The sequence below is a fragment of the Passer montanus genome, unplaced genomic scaffold, assembly GCF_014805655.1.
Source record: "Passer montanus isolate IOZ18808 unplaced genomic scaffold, ASM1480565v1 scaffold27, whole genome shotgun sequence".
Lineage (NCBI taxonomy): Eukaryota > Metazoa > Chordata > Aves > Passeriformes > Passeridae > Passer > Passer montanus.
The window spans coordinates 5,715,099-5,735,282 of NW_024367372.1; the positions used below are offsets into that span (position 1 = coordinate 5,715,099).

A 20,184-nucleotide genomic window follows, 5' to 3' on the forward strand; every position below is an offset into this window, starting at 1 on the left:
TCTCCCCATCTCAAATAGGATAAGAAGCAAAATCCACTTAGAGGAAAGATACAGAATGGCTTTTCTGTGAGGAACTCACAGAAAGTTTTTTAGTACAAAACCAAGGAATTCTTAGTACAGAAATGAGATGACTGAGAGGAATCTGAAAGAATTGGAAAAAAGTCTGAGCAGCATGGAGAAGGTGAGTGGTTTTCTCCATTATAAGACTTCAGACAGCAAATGAGCAGAAGGCAGCTTCAAAACACACGGAACAAGATGCTTCTTCAAGCACTACATATTTAAACTGAGTTCCTTGCAAAAGGAAATTGCAGATGTAAAAAGATCAAGAACAACCAATTCCACAGTGTGAAAAGTCAAAGTGATGCAAGAAAGACCAAGAGGCAGGAAGCCCCCAAACTCTAATTTAGAGGCCCAGGTGACCATTGCTGGGAATTGTGATAAAGACATTTGCTGTGCTTTTCTATTCTTGTTCTTCAAAAGTGTGTTGGTCACTGTTGGGGGTGTAAAACATGCCTAGAAATGGACTGAAACTGGAACAGCCATTCCCTGACAGCCTCTCACATGAGCACTCCCACTCCAAAAGAAGGAATGCTTCGTTCCTGGCTCGTTTCAGTCCCTCTGGGAGCACAGGAGCGATGGTCCACACACAGGTGTAGGATTTTCATCTGCAATGTCACTGTAAGAGGCTTCCAAATAAACAGCAGACTGCTCACCTCTGCACAGACGCAGAACACACACACAGTGTCTTCACACTCAGAAAGGACCCCTGAATGTTAGCAATTAAAATCACATGCCATTATACAAGTGCAAATATACCCCCACCATATTTCCCTGAACATTTGTCCATGGATTCAAGAAGGATTTCTCTGAGAAGAATAACTTGAGTTTTCTAAAGCACTGCATAAATCATCTTCTTTTAATTACCTTGTTCTTCCTAATACCACCAGTACATGACAATGTATTGGCTGTTTCTATAGAAACCAGAAGTGCAAGCAGCTCCACCAGTTTCTACAGCCTTTTTTTCACATTTATATGCTATCCAGAGACAAATTCATTAGGGTCTCCTAAATACATGCTATTTAAAATGACTGCATCTCATCTGAAAGAAATTGCAATAAAATGTTTCCAAGGAAACAAATGCGGTGCATTTGCACCTATTAATTTTTTTAACTCTGCTTTAACAGGTTGTGCTTATTTCTTTATAAACTCAAGTTAGAGAAATAGCTCACCAACATAAAAAGCATATCTTCAATTTTTTTCTTTTTAAGCCTAAAGTTGTAGATGATAGATGCAATTTTGTAGCTAAGTACTGTTCAGAGTAATAAATAAAGATGGAGAAACGGAAAAAAACCTGTTATTGCTCTGCCTTGAACTCTGCTGTTAATAAAAATTTTACACTTCATTTCAAGACTTATTTTAAAAGATTGAAATAGGAGCTTCCATCATTTTTTGCTAGTTAATCTGTTCTATATCTTATAAGATCTCGATTTTTTAAATGGGAAATTCTGTGTAAATCTTCAAATCTTTGTTTTTCTTAAATTAGCCTTGAATTTGTACTAATCTTTTTTCAAAATTTCCACAACAAAATTTTGTTATTAATCCAAAATGGTTGAACCTTTCTATTTCTTTGTACTCTTTCAATTTCTACTAAGCTATTGCTATTTTTCCTGCATAATATTCTATTGTTTTTTTTATTGATTGTACGCTTGCACAAGACAAACATGTAACAAACTTTTTCCAAAAATTAAATAACAAATTTTGTCTCCATTTAGTGCCATGCCTGAAGCACTTCATTAAATTCCTCCAAGCCAGTTTCCTTTTTTGAGACATCCCTTTTAGCCAATTTTCTCATTATACAGTGCCTGTGTTAATTCCTGCCTTCCCCAGCTTCCCTTATTGCTCTATCCAGGTCCAACGTCAAAAAGTGACATCAAGTAAACTTCACACAATCAACTTTCCCTTAAATAATACGATATTTTTAAATGTCTTTCATTTCTATAACTGTAACTAATCTTTTCTTCAAAGTCTGTTCTGTGGCTGTCCAGTCATATTTTACTGGGTCTCCTCTACCTGATGCCCTTGCTCTCTTTGCCTCCTTGTTTAACATAATCAGTGGATTTGCATTTATGGAGGTCTAAGAGCTTCAAATAATGCTTTAGGATCAGAGCCACAGCTGTGTCACCTTCCACTTATTCCCTCTTCAGATTACGGTGTGGTGCTTCACCAGGACTTGCTGTTCTGGCAGTGATCACAAATAGCTCTTGCCAAAGCTCCAACAAACCCCACGAGCTTGTGACACTGGACACGTGAACATCAACAGACAAGAGATCAAAGACAGACTATACCCAACAGCTGAGTGAATTATTCCTCTAGTTTTAATAAAGTCCAAGAAATGTTGTTAGTGATCTCCACTCGCAAAGTCCCTCACATTTCTGCACAGACACAGCAAGGAACCAGTTCCTGAATGCTTACCAAACATTAAGTTGCATCAAGGCAGAATATAAATAAAAGGTAAAATATGCAAATCTCAAAAATAATTAAATTACTACATTTAGAAACTTTAATGAGTACATTCAGATGTAAGCTTTGACTGTTGTACATCCTTTCACCAGAATTAACAGCACCCCTGCTCTACGCTATGCAAACCTTGCTGACACATGTAAACACATTGTTCAATGCAGTTTGACCATCCACCATATAATGAACTTCAGCTCCTTTAAAAGTGTTACCAGTTTTAGACAGCTACAGTGCTAGTCCTTCTCTGATAGCACATCTGTGTAAGCTTAGAAACCCAAATTAAAAAGCAATAAAAACCACCTGTAGTCATATTTACTTTAATGAATACAATAAGGTCCTTCTTGCTGGGTTAAAGGACACAAGGCTCAACCTTTTCTTCTCTTTGGTATTTCAAGGAATACTAAAATTTCAGGTAGAATAAGTGTTTGGAATATATACTGTATCCTGTCTGAAAAGCTAACGTGGATCAGCCAAAATGAAGGGTGACTGTGCTGGCTTCTGCTGAACATCTTACAAAATTCTTCCACAGCTCAGAGAAAGGAAACACTTCTAAAATACATAACTACTTTAAGGTCTTGGGGTTATTGCACATTTCTTTTTGCAGGGTTTTATGGGGTTTAACTGGGTTCAGCTCCAAGGTCCAAAGATCCCATGGGGGCTGTTCAATATGATGCTCCTTCCTTGGTCGACACTACAGATTGTTTTATTTTTTAAAACACAGCAACTCACTTCCAGGTTTTCAGGTCTTTTCATAAAATCTCTATAAACATTCTCCAAATTTTTCATAAATTTAATCAATCTGTTAGAAAATAATATAAAATATCCAGAATAATCTCTTTACCTGACAGACAAAACTGGGTTTAACAAAAACAGAAAGAAATACCACTGTAATAAACCTCCACAGGCTATTCAGCTGCCTCTTTTATTTCTTTTAAGGCTTTGATTACTTGTGTCTCTAATTTTGAGATGCCTGTATATTTACATTTCACTGAGAGGTTAACAAGCTGTCCCATCCATTAATTTCCTGAAGTATATTGTTTAGCTCTATCTTAAAGATTTAACCTCCCTTATTGTTCTTTCATTCTTTGTCTTGCTTAATACCCAATGCTACATTCGAAATTATTTTGCTTATTTGCTCAACAGAACAGGGATAGCAATAAATATCTTTCAACATTACCTTTTTTTTCCTTTTTTTTTTAAATAGCTGCCTCTCTGATTAATGGCCTACTGCACATTTCTGTCATGGTTTAAACCCAACCAGCACCTAAGGACCACGCAGCCACTCACTCACTTCCCCTGTACCATGAGTGAACTGTCAAACTGAATTGAAAAGATTCATTTACACACATCAGCAAGGTTTGCATTGTGTAAAGCAGGGATGCTATTAGCTCCCCTAATATTTTTCAGTGTTTTAGTAGCTTTTAGTAGCTGAGAGGCTGCCTCAAACCAACTTGATAACATTTTCTCAGGGACTTGCAAATCCAATTTTTGTACCACATTCAAATCATGAATAAATATTAGTAATTAATGCTCATAAATTCATGGTCCTGGTCAGAAGTACTAATTTTAAAAAATACCAATATGAGCTATTCTATGTAATTTTCCATCAGCAAAAGCATCAATGTGGCACACTGCCATAAAGCAGCTCATTTAAACCTCTGCATGTATGTGTAATTGGACAACATTTTTGCAATTTCTCATTCTCTCTTTCTCTCTCTGTTATGCTCTGAATTTCCAGGAAAAATCACCTTATTTCCTGATAAAATTATCATTTTGCCTCACAGTTAACTTTAAGTTGTGCAAGAGGATAGCTTGTAAAAACACAGGAGTACATCCTAAAGAATGACCCCTGAAATTGAATTACCAGCACACTGAAATTGAGTTTTCAATGTCCAATGAATAACAAGATTCAGATGCCTGATCTAGGGTGTTCTCTCTATTGACAAAATATGCTGCAAAGCCTGAAAAGGCTATCAGGAGTATGATGATAGGGACAAAAAGAATCATTAGTTCACCCACACATCATTCCAAACTGAATGACAGATTAACACACTTGAAAGAACAAGCAAAACAGGAAAATCTTGTAATGAATTAGGATGAAAGGACTTGAAAGATAGAAAGGTTGTTTGTGTCAAAATTGAAACAAAAGTGGCATGAGGCCTCAGACATCTATTTCAGTTAAGAGAAAATGGTACTTATTAGAACAGGAAAAATTTCAAAATATTGGCTAGGACACTCTCCAGTTTTAACCATGGCTATAACTGTGTAAGATGGAAAAGATATGTGAATAAAGATAACAATATAAACTGAAAGCAGGAATACTTGAAGAAGCCATTGAAATCCCCCAAAACTAGGAAATGGCAGACATGACATACTGATGACACTGATAATTCATGCCTAACCAACATTTTGTTCTATGCCTGAGAGTTTGAAATGTAACTACAATATGTTGCAGTAATGATGCACAGGTGAGACCTCAGACAACCTCCACCTCAGTCTGTTCCTTGTTACTGCCTCGTGTAAACTGGGTGCTACCCCTCTCTTATTTGCCTTACAGCTACACACTCCACTGATGAAGGACATGCTTCATCTCTCCTGCCAGTTTTCAGGAACTTTCACTGAGAAGACTTTCCAAGACAGCCAAACAGAAAACTCCAGTCCACAGAGATGCACTTATTTCTGTAGGAGGCACCTTCTGCAGAACAGCAGGATGAGGTGGCTGGCAATATTTGGCAATCACAGCCTGGGATGCCTGTGGTGCTTTGCTGGCTCTGTCCAGGTTAAGCATCACATGCTCCTCTTCACAAGGAAATGCTTTCTGAATCTACCTTTATGCAGGTCTGATCTTTAATCAGGTTTGCCAGAAATATCAACTGACAGTTCAGCTGTGGTTAAACTGAGGCACCTTCAGAATACAAAACCTTAAAGGAAGGAGCTGCTTTAAGAGACAAACACATTTATTGTCATCATTGCTTGGAATACAGTACTGTTTGATACCCTGTCTGGTGCCAAGGGAAAGCACTACTGAAGCTCTGATGATTCACAAGGAGGGGGAAAGGGCCAAGAACAGAATTTTTCAAGCCATTTGTCTTGGTGACACTATAACACTGTTCAAAGATAAAACTACTGCAGATTGGCAGAGATACTGACAACAGAGGAGTAGCAGACTCAGGAGACAACTCAGAAGTAATCTATCTAGCACAAGCACTAACATCTGTTCTCTAGTCCCTTAGCTCTACTTGAGTCAATGCCAATTTTGTACAGTCTTCAGATCTTGTCATAAAAATCACTGGTATCAGAATTGCTGAAAAAAAAAGTTTTACTCAAGCATAAGTCTTGGATTGTAAATATCAATTGTAAACTAATCTTCTATTTCCTTGAAGGCACAGAAGTGTCTTCTCCATTATCAGTATTTGAGATTGTGTCCTACCACCTGTGAAAAACCTCCAGAACCGGACGCAACATGAGCATCACCCAGATGGGCACATTTTTGCAACATGTGACTACAGCCATTTGTTACTGTAGTACAGAATCAGTTATTATTTTCCATCTGAAAGGACTGGGCACTCTAGACACAATTTCACAAGCTGGAGGCATTGTCAAATTTAATATGACCATGCTTCATCATTCACAATTGATTTCAAATCTAGAGAAAAATCATCTTCACAGATTCTCAGAGAAAATCTCTGAAAGAATGTTTTGTCACCTACACCTGCCATCTTATCCTGGATTACAATCAAAGACCTCAAATTTGACATAAGAATCAACAATCTTTAAGCCTTAAAAAGATGACACCCATTTAGTTTCTGAAGCACCTTTAAAGGCAGTTGAGCATACCATGACAACAATGGGTTCTCTATGTTAAGAAGGACATTGTAAGATTCAATTACAGAGTGTACCTCCTCCCCACAATTGTTTTACTGTTATGAGAATCTCAAGAAAGTAAAACTGTATTTGCTGTGTCATTTCCATGCTATGAAACCACTGATCCTGCTCTTCAGGAGTAAAGACTTCTATTAGTCTTTCTTCTTCAGTTCCCTGCCAGAAGGAACAGTGAAAATGGGAAATCTAATTTCCTTTTTTAAAACATTACATAGGTATTTTTTATTAAATGCACTTATATTTTTCCAATTTAAAACTAGAACCATCTTCCTTCACAGACCTATGCTTTGAGAACCTCTTCAGATCCCTAAGGAAAACTAGCCATCATACATCAAAACTAGCCAACATAGCCATCAAGTATGATGGATGCAATGAATCCCATCCACTTTTACAAAGATTTTCATACTAACACTGTACCTCTGAAACTCCCAGTAATTTTATTTTCAGAGTAGCCTCAGATATGGCAGTCTCAATATGTATTTACTAATGTTTTTCTTTAAATAACTTGTTCATGTGATAGAGATGCTACATAATTAAATGCTTTCCTCAAACACCAGTGACAAATGCAACTGCAGCACAGGAACTTGTTTGTTAATTGCACAAGAATACTCTGTTTCCTCAGCAGAGCAACTCCCACAATTATTTCAGAGCTCTCCTGTTAGAGCCCTCATACCTGAAATGCATCTCCCTTTATCTCTCACGTATTATTCTTAGTACATCACAGACAGAGACAAGGTGTGGCTATGCTACCTCATCTTTTTCAGGTCCCTTCTGCCATCCTCAAGAGAAAACAGATGGCAAACTATGATGAGTAGGATCTACCCACAGAGAAATTCAAAGGAAAACAAAGAACTAATCACTTTACAGTCCCTGCTTCTCTTTGAGCTGTTCTGTGCATGAGGATGTTGATTACCTTACACTTCCACTGGCAGAGTACAGCTCTGGTCTTACCTGAGCTCTGAATGGCAGCTGGGAGCACATTGCTCTTTGTGGTTCATGACAAAGTTAAAACAGAGACATTTCCCACCTCTGTGGCCCTTCATGAATGTAAAAATTGCTCCAGGCTTCTATACAAAAGGTAAGGCATAAGGTACACATCCTCACCCACATGTAAGAGCTTGAGGAGCAAATTAGATGTACTGTTTCTTTGCTTTTCACAATCCTCAAATGAGCTATTGGCTTTGTTTGATTCAACTAGATGTAACTTTTATCTACAGAAAGAAAAAAGACATTATTTTTCTGTACAGTGTTCCTCATAGCACTTAAAACACATTACAGAGGTTCATGTCAATGAATAGGAACACAGTGACAAATGCAAAAGACCTCAGAATAACATTTTAAGGAAAGATCAGTAAGTACATCTAGCACCTTGATAACACACAGCACACACAACCTAAGAAACACTTGGAAAGAGAAAGAGAAAAAAAATGTCCTTTACCTTAGAGGTCCTTAAATCCCATGCTTTAACTTCTGGGCTGAATCCTCCACAAATGAAAACATTTGACTCTGTAGGGTGGAACTTCAGTGCACTGATCCTAAATTCTGTTTTGCTGCTAAATATCTGCTTCCCTAAAATCAAGCGACAAGTGGACATTAAAATTTGAACAGAAAATGAAATATGTTATTAATTTCAACTTAGTTTCAAAAATATCAAGGCTGCTAAAAGTGAACATGCTTATAATAACACACTTCAAATATCTGGGGCTAGTCTAATATAATGAAATAAAAGACAGCTCACTAATTTCTATCCATTTGAAATTGCTCCTGCTCATGGGCCTCTGCACCACTGACTGCTTCCTGCTGAAAGGAGACAAGTGGCTCCCACACTGAGGAGAGGAGCTCCACCAAGGTCACAGTTCAGACAACACGCAGGAAGAAATCAAATCTAATGGTTGAATGTTTCCCTACTGAGAAGCCAGTCTTTTTCTTTTCAGTGAAACAAAAATAACTGGAACAAAACATTGCCTGTACAGAAATACCACATCCCAATCTATATTACAACTCTTGAGTTGTTTACTTAACTTTCAGCAAAGGTAGGAGTGAAACTTCATCTTGAAAGTAGGAAATAATTTGCAAACCACCATATGAAGTCAATAGCTGTTCCCATGGATACACTGCTGCCAACATTTAATTGTACACACTAATCTCCACAGATCCTGTGGTTAGGATCAATTGGATTGCCTGCACTTTGGAACACAACAGAACTCAGCTAGGTTAATTTATAGGACTTTTCCACAGTTCCTGCTTCCTTTCATCCTAACAAATTCATTATATTACTGTACATTCACTGAAATAAAACTTTTGGCACAGCAGTATGGAACAAGATAAATATATCTGCTCACTTTCACAATAACAACTGTGATTTATATTTTACATATCCCATATAAGGATCAACATTAAATAAAGTTACTGCTGTAAGCAACAGTGAAGGAGGTACTGCAGAAGTAAAACAAAAAAAAAATCCTTCAAAATACTATGATAAAAGCTTCTTAAAATATTCTTTAATTTGCATTTTATGCAAGTGAGAGTTATCTTAAAACAGGCTTTTTTAACAACTGAAAATACTTTCAGATAAAAACATTACTGACAGATGTAAACACTGCAGTTAGGTGTACAATACTAAAAATCATTCACACAGATTTTTTATGCTTATTTTATTCTCAGGAGCCGATTTATTTGATTTCATCATCAGCTCCATTTTCCTCATCTGCTGAACTCAACTTACACAGTCAATGGGCTAAGACTTGTAAAATTACTTATTTATTCAGCTTAAAGAAGAGAAAGGTTTTACTTCACCACACATGCTCATAAAGGGAAAAGATGAGGAAAAAGATTACAGAGAGCCTAAAGGAGGGGTGAGTGTTGTTCTCTGTGAGTTCTGGTATTTGTAGGGGATTTTTGTCCTTTTTCCAAATGACTCACCACCGATTGCCAGTGTAAGATCTAAAGAGCTTCTCTGTCACCACTAAGTGAAACACTTAATTTTGTCCATGAGTTCCTTCCCCAAAAGGACAAAAAAGTCATCAGGGCAGCAGAGATTTTCTCCACAAGTCATATCTGTGACCATCTCTTGCCATGGGAGCTTTCAGAACCCCAACAGCTACAGGGGGAAAAAAAGACTCCACAGAGAAGGAAGAAAGTATTAAAATCATCAGTTACAGGAGCAACAAGATATTACACCACTACCAGGCATCATTTGGGAAGGCTTTACAAAAGCCATATACACAGGCATCTTACTCACCCCCAGCACTTCAGAAAATACTGAATTACCCCATGTAGGCTCACTACTGAGTTTAATAGCACTTTACTCCCAAAGGAATTTGTTTCTTACTAGTTCCCAGCTTAATAAAAACTCTGGGAGTATCAACAAGTTTTCAATGGGACTGCAGCCAGAAACTGGCAAAAATGCAGCCTACCTGTACTAATCCTGTCTCACAGCTTTATAAAGGACACATCAAGTGATCACTGTTCTCCACAAAGAGTGTTGTCCAAATGGCATTAGACATATCCATAACTGATTCAGTGGAACCCCTCATTTAAGCTTTTGGCAATCACTGGCTTTGCTGTGTGTTTACCTCCACAAGACTTTTCAAAACTGCTTTTTTTCATAAATACTTACGTTCTCTAGCCTAAGACATGAGAAAGTCAGGTAAAACACAGGCAAAAAAGATGTGCATTTAGTTCAAGATGCATTTTATCTACTAACTACAAGATCTGTTACCTTTTCAGAAAGATTGATTTAACATAATTTGTTATTAATTAGTCAATTCCATCTCATTCCCAACTGCTTCCAAGTAATTTAATAATTTGCCTGATATTTTCTTCAGAAACTAAAATGCTTTAGTTACCTACTTTGTCTCTTCCCGTTTGAAAGTGAATTTGCCCTTTTCTTGTCTTCTAGAGGCTGCAATTTATCCAAAAGCTCTCAGTGACAGTCACTAACTTAATTAAACCATAATAATCTCAGTGTTATGAATTCCACATTACAATGTAATAACAAATAAAATTAATGCAAACAACCTGAGCCTCTTATTCACCTCTGTACTCTTTAACTTCATTCTTTTTCCTATTTTAAGCTGCCACCTTATGATTTCATGCAGATATTAACCATTTTTTTAACTGAAGTCAGAAACAATCACAATAAACTAATCCTAAAAGCTCAGGCTCTCCAATTAATACTTCGAAAGACAACCCTCCCTCTCTCATTGCCTCCCCAAAATGAAATTCAATCAAACATCTCTTTTTGGAAATTGAGTAAGCAGTGTTCTGAAGAGTTTGGTTTTATTAGATGTACACACGAATTCCATTCTACTGCCATGTCACAGAAAATGAGCAAGACTGGAATGTAGACAGGCTGAACAGCAGCAGTTAACAAACTCAAAAAGTGTTAGAGAAAGGAAACACTCTTATTGTCACAACTAAAATTTATTCACAATTCAGAAATTTAGGAAAAATTCTGAGAGATGGAACAGATCAATGCAAAAGATGACATGGAGCATATTAGCTCATGCAATTCAGTAATTTGAGAAACTGAACTCAACTCTTAGCCTTTTTCTGTACAACCTTGGCTTCATGTGTTTTACTACCATGAGCAGAATTTATTCTTTCCAGGCTGTAATGCTGCTATGATGGAGCCAACTCCATAGCTTGGGAAATCCAGGTTCAGTGTTTGCTATAGATCCTCCTCCACCTTTCTGGAAAGCATTTTTTTCAGTTACCCATGTTCTTCTCTACAATTACACACTTTATTAAAATGAAACATTCACCTTTGGGGGGCCTTATTTTATATACTGAAAAAGTTGGCCTTTGAGGCCCCCTTATCCATGACAGGTATAACTCAGCATGCTTGTATATACCTTTATTGTGTATATATTTATTGTATTTTAGTTCCTAAAGGCAGCATAACCAACCCATAGACTAGAAAATTAGGCCTTTTGAAAATGTCTTTGGCTAATTGAGGGAAAATACATACCACATATCATTTTCCTTTATAAGGGGTTGTTATTCCAAAGCAGAAATCAAATGTTTCCCTAATCCTTAATTTTCACGATTTGGGTAACAATATCTACTACATCTTTTGCAGTGTGTTTTATGTTCTTTAAAGGCTTTAATTAAATTCTCCAAGCATTAAAGGCTTGCCAGTAACATAATAGTAACATGCACAATATGGAAAAAAATCTTCAAAAATATCTTGAATATATGTTTCTGCTTCTTTACGCAGCAGCCTACTGTGAAACTGCTCAGCTATGAAATCAGATATTTTAAAGGCTATTTTACATTCTGAATTTTTCACAGAACATCAGCACAGTTGCTTAGCACAGGATGCTTCTGTAACTGTGCTTAGTGGTCCTCAGGTTCACACACACACACCTGCATAACCCTAAAACATTTACTTCCTTACCCTAATCTGTAATCTTTCTTTCTGTAAAGAAAGGTGAAGACTTACAAGGACACAAGAGCAATCTTGCTTAGCAAAATTAATTTCCCTCTGTGTTTAGAAAAAGACATAATACAACATACAGAAAAATATTTCATTACAGTCACAGTCCCTCTCATGCACAATAGTGAGAAAACACATTAGATTGATTAGACATCATTTGTTCTTAACAAATCAATGCTGTCTGTTACTTCTCCATTCTTGGTGTGCTTACAAATGGCTTTATTATTTTCTCAAGAACCAAAGTTATATTGATTACATGGTTTTTTACTAATTTTTGTCCCTAATTTTTGTTCACAGGTTCACAGGAAGTGAAGACGTTTGAAATACTAAATAATTTTCTCTTCTAACGTCCCCACAATAAGTACTTTTCAGCAAGACTTTACCACTGAGCATAAAAAGTAAAATGCTGTTACCTCCTAGCTGGAGAGTGCTATGTTCAATTTATTTCATTAAACTGCTGAATCTTGGGGGAAACCTTTGACCTCACATCTAAGGTGCCTGCATACATTCAAAAGCAAAAAATAAACAAGAAAACAAAAACAATATGAATCAACTAGGCTTTTTTTCTGAGGTGCCATATAAAAGCTTTCTGTATATTAAAGCATACTCTCTAAATACTACTGGGAGAGAAAAGGAGGAACAGAGGAATGCCACAGCTTTCCTGGGGTGATGTTTAGGTAAGAGAACTAGAACTCCTATGTGAACAAATATGAGTACATTAAAAATAGTAATGATATATCTATAGAACTATCAAATTAGAACTGAAAAAAATACATAGAAAAGAAAATTTGAACCATTCTCTTGGTAGGTACAAAATGTTCCATTAAGAAACTCTCTCTCATTATAACTCTGAGGAAATTATATTTGAAAGCAAGCTCAGTCCATGAACTAAAATACAACTGCAGCATTTGGCAACTTAGGAAATGTGCCAAAATTTCTTGGAACATTTCCTCTGTCATAATATTAAAGAAATGAAAAGTATCTACAATATGCAAATAGTAAAAAACCCACCCAATGTTCTGCCTATGCTATTATACCAATTCATTTGTGACTAATGAAAAACCTACTGATTAATAAAACATGCATTCCAAAAATAAAACAGTTATAAATAAATTCTAAAAATACAATTACCCTTCCAAAGTTGGTAGAGCATCTCATTGCACGTGGATATGACAGAAGTTAAATGTCAAATGTATTTGACCTAGAATGTTTTAAAAGCATTTTTTTAGTGCTCTAGGAATATAGCACTATTTAATACTCTGCAAATAATAATGTGTCTGAACTACCAGTAATAGAAAATGACTGTGTGTTATTAGAGAAAAACAAAACCAGGGAGTCTCAGACTGCTGCATTATTATCACATTTGTGAAAACATTCAAAAGGCTTTATTTTTATAAAGAAATAATGTATTTAAAATAGAACAATAAAAAAATATTAGCCAGTAACAGGCAGTAAATCTGAAGGTTTTGGATCTACCAATATTCATGAATCTCCATAGTGCAGTACTGAACTTGCCTGATGCAAACTGCAAAAAATCACAGATCCACTCATGTGAATGACTCATGCATAACCTTGAGTTCTTTAAAAATTAATGCATATTTTGGGTCCAACCCATACTGAATGTGTACAACAGCTTTTAAGAAACCCATATTTGTGGAGAGTCTTAGCTTCACATCCTGGTGTTAAGGCAATGGATGGCCTTTCAAGATAATAAATAATGATCTACAAATTGAATTAAAAAATACTTGCCCAACAACATCTATCATCTCTTATCCAAACCACAGTAAGAGAACTCCTTGAACCTCATTACCTTGAATTCTTCTCGTCCTGCTCTTCATCACAGTATCATGTAGGTTGGATCTCCAGACGTCATGTAGTCTACTAGAACCCCTACTCAAATTATGTCTAGCTTCAGCAGATTACTTAAGGGTCTCTCCACTGAAATTCTGGGGATCTGCAAGTACAGACTCCACAGCTTCTCTGAACAGCCTGGTTTAGTATTTGATGACCTTGGAGCTGAGCCAATAAGTTCCTGTGTTCCTACATTGCTCCTTTGCCTCTTATCCTTTCACTGCACATCTCTGAGAAGAGCCTGGTACCATTTTCTCTACATACCAGGTAAATACTTGCTGATCTGGCCTGGAATGACGTTGTCCTTCTTTGCTGAGAGCACTGCTAATTCATATTCAGCACCAGGATCTCCAGGTATTTTTCTGCACAATTTCTTTCTAACCAGTTCAGCATCAGCCTGGTCTGTTGCACAGAATTACTCCATTCCAGAAGCATGTCATGTGTTGAACTTCCTGAGATTCCTATCAGTTCATTTTTTATGCTTGCAGCATCTTAGATCTTTTTATATATAAGAACTTTCATTTCATACACGTGACAAGGGCAAGAGGTTTGATGGTGTAAAACTGCAGGATAAGATTTCATGGATGGGTCTTCTAGTCTTATATCAGGATTTCTCTGCCAAGAACAAAAATTCTGTTTCATGATTAATGAGATTTCAGTGTTTGCTTCTATTCTGATGTTGTTCAGATCATAAAGGTTGAAAAAAAACCCACTCCAGAAGATGCAGTATATTAGGACATGGGATACCCAAACTAAAGTTCAAGCTTAGTAAGAAAATTTCCTGAAGAACTTATTCTAGTGCTGTTTGTTAAAAAATTGCTGACACATTCCTTCAAGAAATATCATAACTAGCCTTCATTAGACCTGGAACAATTATCCAGACTACAGTTTTGATTTAATAGGGCAGAAACTATGTTCTGAACAGAAAACCAAGAGAAAATGACAAAAAATCCCCAACAACTCAGCAGCTCAATACGATGCATGTACTAAGCTGTATTTACAACCTTTTTTAAACTTTTTAAGTAATTCCTTATAGACCATTAGGTTTCACTTAGTGAAAGACATGTAGCAATTTTTATAACACAGATGTAATATATAAAACATATACTGAAAACAAAGACAAGAAAGATTAGATTTTAGGAAACAACTGGGAAAATGTTGAACCAGAACAAAATATACAAGAGCATTGAGCCTGAAAGAGAGCATTATTATTTATGAAATCCCACTGGCATGCATTTACTACATTTAAACACACTGGTAGTTAGTTCACACTAGCAATGGAAAGTAATTAGGACTGAAGTCCAAAAAAGTATATGAAAGTCCAATGTGAAGGAACAGTTCTAACATCTATCTGAAGTTAATCAAAGAAGAAATCATCTCAGCACTGATGAAGAGTGAGGAGGAATGAATGATTCAGTGAACTAATGTAAATCAAAATCTTATAGATGCCTTAGTGTTTTTCAAATGGAAATGAGGCTTTTTATATCAAATTGATTTGGATTCCAGAGGCAAACTGCTTGCCCTGTCTTTGAACAGAACTGACTGAAATGTAGGAAAAGAAGAGTAACTTTGCAAGAGGGAAGGAGCTCAGAAACTGGCTTGCACACATAGGAAATCAGACTAAAATTCTGATCGTTCCTATTATGCTTTTCCAAATGAGGTGTGAAAGTCAGGTCCAATCACAACTGCAGTTCAGAGGAACTACAAGCAATTCTGTGTTCTTCAAATAAGACAGTAATGAATTCCTGCTATTTCCAATATATAAGCATTCATTTCACACATACAATTTATTGAAGTAGCTAGAAACACTCTATAACACACGAGTCAGTAAGGAAAGAACCATTTACAAACTCATCTGCTTTGACACTTAGCAAATATATTTTGCTATTGTTGTCATTCACTAGAGAAGTATAAATGAATCACTATAATCAAGTTAATCCAGACTTCTATCCCATTACTGGTTAGTTAAGATGAAGAGATGTTGGAAATTAAAGCATACTATTTAAATTATATATCTTTGGAATTTTCCCTATGATTTTATGAGATTTTTCCCAGAGTAAGGAAAAATGACTCGGATACACAAAATCTATTCAGGTGCTATAAATCCCATTATGAAGATAGCCATTCCATTTAGAATTTTTAAGCATTACATGCAAAAGTAAATCCACTTGGATTAGTAAAATTCAGTTATATGTGAGACTAGAAAGGTTGCTGTAGAAGTCTGACAAATTAATTACTTGATATATTAACCTCATGTACTATTACACCAAGTATATAAAACCCCTTTCCATAAAAAGCTGAATATTCTCAAAACATCCGTATTCTGTAATTCCTACACGGTAACAGGTCCCTTCCAGCCATCATTGAATTCAAATACTTCTGGTACAACTATTGTTGAAAAAAATAAACTATTGGAACATGAAAAAGGACTGTTTTCTCATGTGAACAATATTTAAAAATTTTATTGGCTGCTTTCCCAGTTCTTTGAATAGGACTTCTACTTTCCAGATATTCACATACAATGTAGTTCTTGCTTTTATGCAAGAGAAAATCCTCCTAGACAAAAACTGCTTGTAATTTTTGTAAGGATTTCTATTGCAGTCTTACAAAAAATATTGCACCTTTGCAGGAGTTAAACTAAGTGGGAAATGTAAAATTGCATCTCTTCCCTTGACAATGCCCCATTTTGGATCTAATTCATACACACACACAAAGATGTCCTAATATGCACAGCCCCAGTGAATGCTGCTGATGTTGGTAACATACATTAAGGAGAGAAGGAATATAGCTGACAGAAGCACTTTAGTTTGTAAAGGAGACATGAGGAGACACAGCATCCAGGAAATTAGTTGTTAAGCTTACAACAATCAAATCCCAAATCAAATTCAAAAATGCATCAAAGGAACGCGAGTTCAGTCTCAAGGTTTCCTACCAGAATTTAAGTTTCTATACTCCTAATTAAGGTCCTATTCAGAAAAAAGAAAAAAATCACCTAATTAACTTCAAGCACAAACTTCAGCCCAACAGAGAATGAGATACAAGCCTATGTTTAAACTAAATATATGTATAAATGTTACTGAAGTCAGTCTTAAGAGGCTGTTGAAACACTTTAATGAATTATGGTGACAGAGCATAAAAACACACATTTCATTCCATTCATCTGTGTAGTATCTGATAACATAAATTACATGTGATTGTCAACTGTAAGATATTTCAGTTTTCATAAACTTCTCCAGCTACTCTTAATTGCCAAAATACATTTTTTAAGTAAGGTCACATTTCAAGAATTCTAATTTCCATCTATGGTTTTCTCTATATTTTAGAAGAAAGAGCAAGGCTAGCAAGATCCCAAGTTATCTGCACACAATAAAGAAATGGCTGTAATGCACTCCTCATGGCCTTTACCTGTTTCTACATCAGTTAAATGCAGCATGGAATCAAAGCCCCCACTGAGGATCCTTCTTCCACAGGATGACCACCGGGCAGCTCGAACGGCACAGGAGTGACAGGAGTAGGTTTTTAAACAGCAGCCTGTATCTACAGCATCCCATACCTTGAAAAGAAGGATAAGGACACCTTTACAAAGAATCACAGTATTTTTTTCAACAATAATTTGCTACAGCAAATCATTGTAGTTAAGAAAGCTTTGCATTCTGAAGCTGTATCAAGTTGGTAACTTGATACAACTTGTTACTTGTTTCCAAGTAGTATATTTTAGAAAATACAACTACTTTGACTTCAGTTACCAAGTACAGTCGACAAAAAAATTAAAAGCATATGCTTTTCATGGTTCTATTTTTGTCTTAGTTTCAAGATAAAATTAGAAGTTTAGCAACAACTGACCCATATAAAAATCCAATATGATTAGATCTGTGACAGAAGGCTAAACATCAAAACTATCTTCTTATAAATGTTTTTCTTCAGTAAAAATTGGATTTTAAAATATCCTATGGTTATAAAATATAATACCTACGGAGCTTAAAATGTGAAAAGGGAGAAAAAAGCAAGACTTTGGGTAACATATTTTTATCTTCAATTATTTTCTTCTTACTGGACAAAAAGGACTTGCTGACTGTATCATTACATAATGCATACTCAGAAGACAACATTCCATTAAAGAAAATTATTTTATCAAAAGATTTTCTATCACGAAGCACAGTTCTGCAATGCAAAGCAACCAATTATCATTAATTATTTGACTAGCCAGTAAAGACTGAAACCGTGAGGGCCATTCCCTTAGTATTCTACCCTAATCACAGGTTTAAAAAATCAGGGAAATTTTAATATTACACTGCTTTTGAAAGTAAGTTTCTCTCTTTTAATGAGTTTTAATGATTGTTTCAAGTTTTACAGTATCAAAAAAGGGTTAATTATGTATTGGAGGGCTTTTGGTGTGAGGAAGCTAATGAATGAATCAAGATGAAAGGAAAAATAGGTGGTACATGCTTCCAATATTTTCTGTCATGTTTAAAGATTATGTACAAAAACTCAATTTTCACAAGAAAGGTAAAGTGAGTCCAACAGCACTTTTGAGTTTATGCTTCATTAAAAAAAGTGACATAATTGGAAATAGCACATCCTTAAAGTTGCACATTTCCTTCCATAGTAAAGTAAAGCGAGTCCGACAGCACTTTTGAGTTTATGCTTCATTTAAAAAAAGTGACATAATTGGAAATAGCACATCCTTATGTTGCACATTTCCTTCCATTATATGAGTTGGAACAAGTGATCCACTCTTGTGGATGAGACCACTGACAATGCCCAAGGGACAATTTACCTGGTAACACATTTCTCTCCACTGTTTTACTTTCCATCAGCTCTTTTTTGCCCAGGTAATGGTGCTGTTGCAATGCTTTCTGGAATTAGAATTGCATGGGCAAGGCAGTTTTGACAGAAAATTCACTTAGTTTACTGCCCATTAATGTAAACTTTTAATTACAGAACCAGGTTTTGAGGAACAAAGATCAAGGGTTAAACAAGCACTTAGGGGAGCATCTTCCCCTGTCGGATTCCACTTCAGTCCAGTGCTTCTCCCCCTGCTCCTACCCAGCTTCCTCAGTTTTCACTGGGCACCATGGTGAAATGCTCAGCCAGGCAGTGAATGCTCAGCTGTGTCTGCCTCACGTTACAAACACCAGGCTGGGATTCCAGGTGACAGAGATGTTAACCAAGTTATATGCACAAATGGGGAATCTTTTCTATTTCATTACATAGGAAAATGCTTCAGATACTATCAGACCAGCATCATGTCTGCATTTCCTTAGGGAGCTCCTTAAGCACTTCCCCGTCCCTGTGTAGTTCATTACATAGGAAAATGCTTCAGATCCTATCAGAGGATCACTGCAAAGCCAGCATCATGTCTGCATTTCCTTAGGGAGCTCCTTAAGCACTTCCCCGTCCCTGTGTATCTCCACTGTTCAACATGTGGTAAGTGAAAAAAATGCAGCTCATGGGAGAGTTCCTCTGTCCAAAGCTGGAGAGGAATGTCTGCTCAGCCTGCTCCACACAGGCTGCCACCCTCACTGCAAAAAGGAGAGGTTGCAAAAGGATAAATTCTCTGCATTTGAGTTTGCATCTCTCTGCCCAATGTCAGCTCAGCAGATTCTCAAGGGTGATGGGCATCTCAGGGTTCCAATTTCTCCTCAGAGAGTCAAGTGTATCAAGAATGACTTGTGTGGAAATAAAGGCCTTCCTAGTCTTTTTTCCATCACATCTTCCAAATTCTAGGAACTAGGGCCATTAAAGCTACCTATCTCAAGTGACTGATGTGAATCTTGCCTTCTTTGGCAAAAAAGGAACATGAGTTAAAACCTCTCTATCAGAAGAGGATCTCAAATATATTCTTCTGGCATCTACATATGAACTCAAAAAAAGGATTTGTTTTCAAAACAAGTCTAAGGCTGAAGATAAAGGCCACAACACCATAATCTAAGAAGTCATGGTTTCAAGAAGTTCAAAGTATTTTTTTTAATAAATTGTCTTAGAACTATTTAAAAAATTTCGTTTAAAATACCAAAAGCTGCTAAACTTTAACCTGGTAATAAATACCTTTACAATTAACATTTGTAGAATAAACTCCAATATTTACATGGAATAAAGATTATATTTAGTACAGAATAAATTACTTGGGCATGGGAAAAAGTTCACTGAAAAATACAGAGACTGAGATATATATAAATCTTCATTCACAGGCATTGAAACACATGTATCAAGTATTCAAAGACTAGAAATTATTATACATCTGCCAAAGCAAGACACATTTATATGAAATTATTTTTACCAAGAGATCAACTGCTTTAAGTGTTGTAGTTTGACTTCAAAACTCAGCTCTCACAGAAACTCAGCATTATTTTTAGATTAAATACTGAATTCTCATTAAACCGGACATTGCTCTTTTATCTTGTAATGACCATTGTGATTTTAGTTGCTGGGCTAAAAAGTTAAAAGCACACATTTCATTCTGCTACTCTGAAAATACTTATTTTTTACCACAC

General features: G+C 36.1%; 1 protein-coding gene across 6 annotated transcripts in view; it reads right to left on the minus strand.

Moving 5' to 3' along the window:
* WDR25 (WD repeat domain 25) overlaps positions 1-20,184 on the minus strand; it is a 59,206-nt gene that overhangs the window by 8,798 nt on the left and 30,224 nt on the right. For all 6 annotated transcript variants that reach the window (XM_039712576.1, XM_039712577.1, XM_039712578.1 and 3 more), the window contains 2 exons: positions 17,096-17,243; positions 7,838-7,968 (listed from right to left, as the gene is read on the minus strand). In XM_039712576.1, coding sequence (XP_039568510.1) covers positions 7,838-7,968; positions 17,096-17,243 — 279 coding nt within the window. The remainder of the gene's footprint in view (positions 1-7,837; positions 7,969-17,095; positions 17,244-20,184) is intronic.